The sequence below is a fragment of the Poecilia latipinna genome, unplaced genomic scaffold (assembly GCF_001443285.1).
Source record: "Poecilia latipinna isolate Pla-1442-1.1 unplaced genomic scaffold, P_latipinna-1.0 Scaffold3145, whole genome shotgun sequence".
NCBI lineage: Eukaryota > Metazoa > Chordata > Actinopteri > Cyprinodontiformes > Poeciliidae > Poecilia > Poecilia latipinna.
This window is the reverse complement of record NW_015115761.1, coordinates 37053-39646: the sequence shown is the minus strand read 5'-3', so window position 1 is coordinate 39646 and position 2594 is coordinate 37053. Positions and strand designations below refer to the sequence as shown.

General features: G+C 39.0%; 1 protein-coding gene across 1 annotated transcript in view; it reads right to left on the bottom strand.

Moving 5' to 3' along the window:
* Positions 1 to 2594, bottom strand: part of LOC106940255 (leucine-rich repeat-containing protein 16B-like) — a gene marked incomplete at its 5' end in the record, with an annotated part of 50891 nt that overhangs the window by 14925 nt on the left and 33372 nt on the right. The window contains 2 exons of the mRNA XM_015022944.1: positions 842 to 935; positions 1322 to 1390. Of these exons, the coding sequence (XP_014878430.1) occupies positions 842 to 935; positions 1322 to 1390 (163 nt within the window). The remainder of the gene's footprint in view (positions 1 to 841; positions 936 to 1321; positions 1391 to 2594) is intronic.

Below are 2594 nucleotides of genomic sequence, written 5' to 3'. Positions count from 1 at the left end.
ATGTTGGGTGAAAAAAAAAGAAAAAAAATGGGGCCCCCCTTTTTTTAAATTTTTTTAAAAAAAAAAAAAAAAAATATATATATATATATATATATATATATATATATATATATATATCTGATGCAAAGGCTTTCTAACACCTTTCTCATGTCACGACTCTGAAGACTGAAGGACGCTGTCAGCAGGTTTAATGACAATTAAAAGGTTAAACTGAAATCAAGACAAAAAATACAATGAATATGTGATCATATGCAGCATAAAATACACCACATTCAATTTCTACCGAACATCACATCTATATGCGTACATCTAGGCTACCAACTGCGCACCCGATAACCTCGCATCTAATTAACATAACAAGCATACTCTACCTTAAAACAACACATTAGAGCGCTATGGCTAGACAGAAACAATGTTACAAAGTTACAAACGTCATACATACCGGCAATGAAACCATACATGAAAGATTTCAACAGTAATTTACACCAACGGTGTCTATTTCTACCGTTTAATAAGTTCTGTTTCGAATAACAAAAAACTTACTACGTTGTAGTACTTGAAAATAACATGAGAGGGCAGGCTTTCTCTCTTTTTTCTCATATACTACTAAAAAACAACATTTATAACTTCAAAACAGAATATATTCAATCCATATATAATTTCCCTTTCACGTCACAGATACCCATCCTTTTGTGTCAGTCTGACACATAAAATCCCAATAAAATACACAGAGTTCAAAAAAGTTCAAGAGGCACCACAATCGAAATGACAGCATTAAAACGATAAGTACGTCAACCACACTGTGAAGTAAGTAAGTGAACGACGTGTTAGCACTTCTGACCTTGGCCAAGGCTTGTTCGGTCTTTTCCGGGGCACCGCGGTACGCCTGAGCGATGTCACAAAGGGGGAGGGGCATGAACTGCAGCGTGAAGTTGCTAAGCGATGGAGAGAGAAGAGAAAGAAAAGTCACTTTTGCATGGATGAAAAGAAAACGATCTTGATGCAAACTAGAACAAACAAACAATGCCCACAGCTCCTCTCTTACAGACGTAGCCGGTTCCCAAAGATGAAAAAAAAAAAAAAAAAAACACCCACATGCCTTTGTGCACACAGACAAGTTTAGAAACTTTTGCACTTCCACAGATCTGACAGGCACACCAGTCAGAAGAGTGATGAAATGCTGTGAAACAGTAAACACTTCAGAAGGATGGTTATCTGCCTTTCATATGTCTCTGTGAGGGATCTGTTTTATGAGGGAGCCCCTTGTCTTCAAAAGGACAAAAAAATAAAAACCGGCTGGTATACGTCGCGTTCGGCTTACTGCTCCAGCGCTCTCGCCACGTCTTGGAAGCCGACTCCAGTGGTGTTGTTGCGATCCCACGTCACGCTCCTGAAGGGTGGGGTGGGGAGACAGACAGACAGGAAATAGAAAGGGACAGGCTCAGAAATCAGGAGGAAGTCACTCAGCTGCCTTTCACACCTTCCTGCTGTAAGACGGTCACAGTAATTGGTTGGCTGTAGGACGATGATTGGATCGCTCTTTTCCTGCATTGAGGGAATACGGGACGCGAGAACAATATCCGGCTGTTTAATGAGCCCCTGTGAAATATTCAGCTTCCATCCAGCATCTGTCCAACTTTTTTATACCAGTTCTTGTCCATATTCCCTTTTTATCCGTCTCCCCGTCTCCGCCCCAACATGCTTTGCCCTAGAAACTCAAATCAACAAAACCCAAATCTCTCACTCTCTCCAGGTGGTCTTCCATCCCCGTTCCTTCCTTATCTTTCTTTTCTTCTTTCTTTCATCCCCATTTCCAACTATTCAATCATCCACTCCCCCCCAATGTGGATTTTGTCCTCATTTGCGGCTTCTCGAGCTCCCATTATTTCTTTCCATACTTGTTATTTCCAGGCACCTAAAGAGCTACTCAGCATCATTTCTCACTCCTGAGTGTTATAACAACACAGGATGCCTGAAGGACTTTTATTTTCTTATGATGATTCATTGCTGAATTCCCAGGAGTGCTCAGTTACGTTTTCGCCCCCTGCAATGGTGAGCCTTTCCTCTGAATCTCTGCCTCTAAGCAACTCTCCTGTCTGCGCTCCGCATCTTCATTTTTCTATTTATTCATACTCTTTCATCCGTGTCGACCAACTTCTGCAAGTTTGGTTGCTTGATTCTCCACGGAAAATTTGATGGAAGTGCTATTGATCCTAATATATATATATATATATATATATATATATATATATATACACACACACACACACACTGCTCAAAAAAATAAAGGGAACATTTCACTTTAATTTTGTGTGTGGCTCCAAATCCAGGCCTCCATTGGTTAAGGTTAATAAATTTTATTTCCATTGATGATTTTTGTGTGATTTTGTTGTCAGCACATTCAACTTTGTACAGAACAAAGTATTCAATGATAATATTTCATTGATTCAGATCTAGGATGTGTTATTTGAGTGTTCCCTTTATTTTTTTGAGCAGTGTATATATATATATATATATATATATATATATATATATATATATAATCACATGCATATGTGAGTGTTTTATATATATAGAGAGCCTCGCTCTGCGTC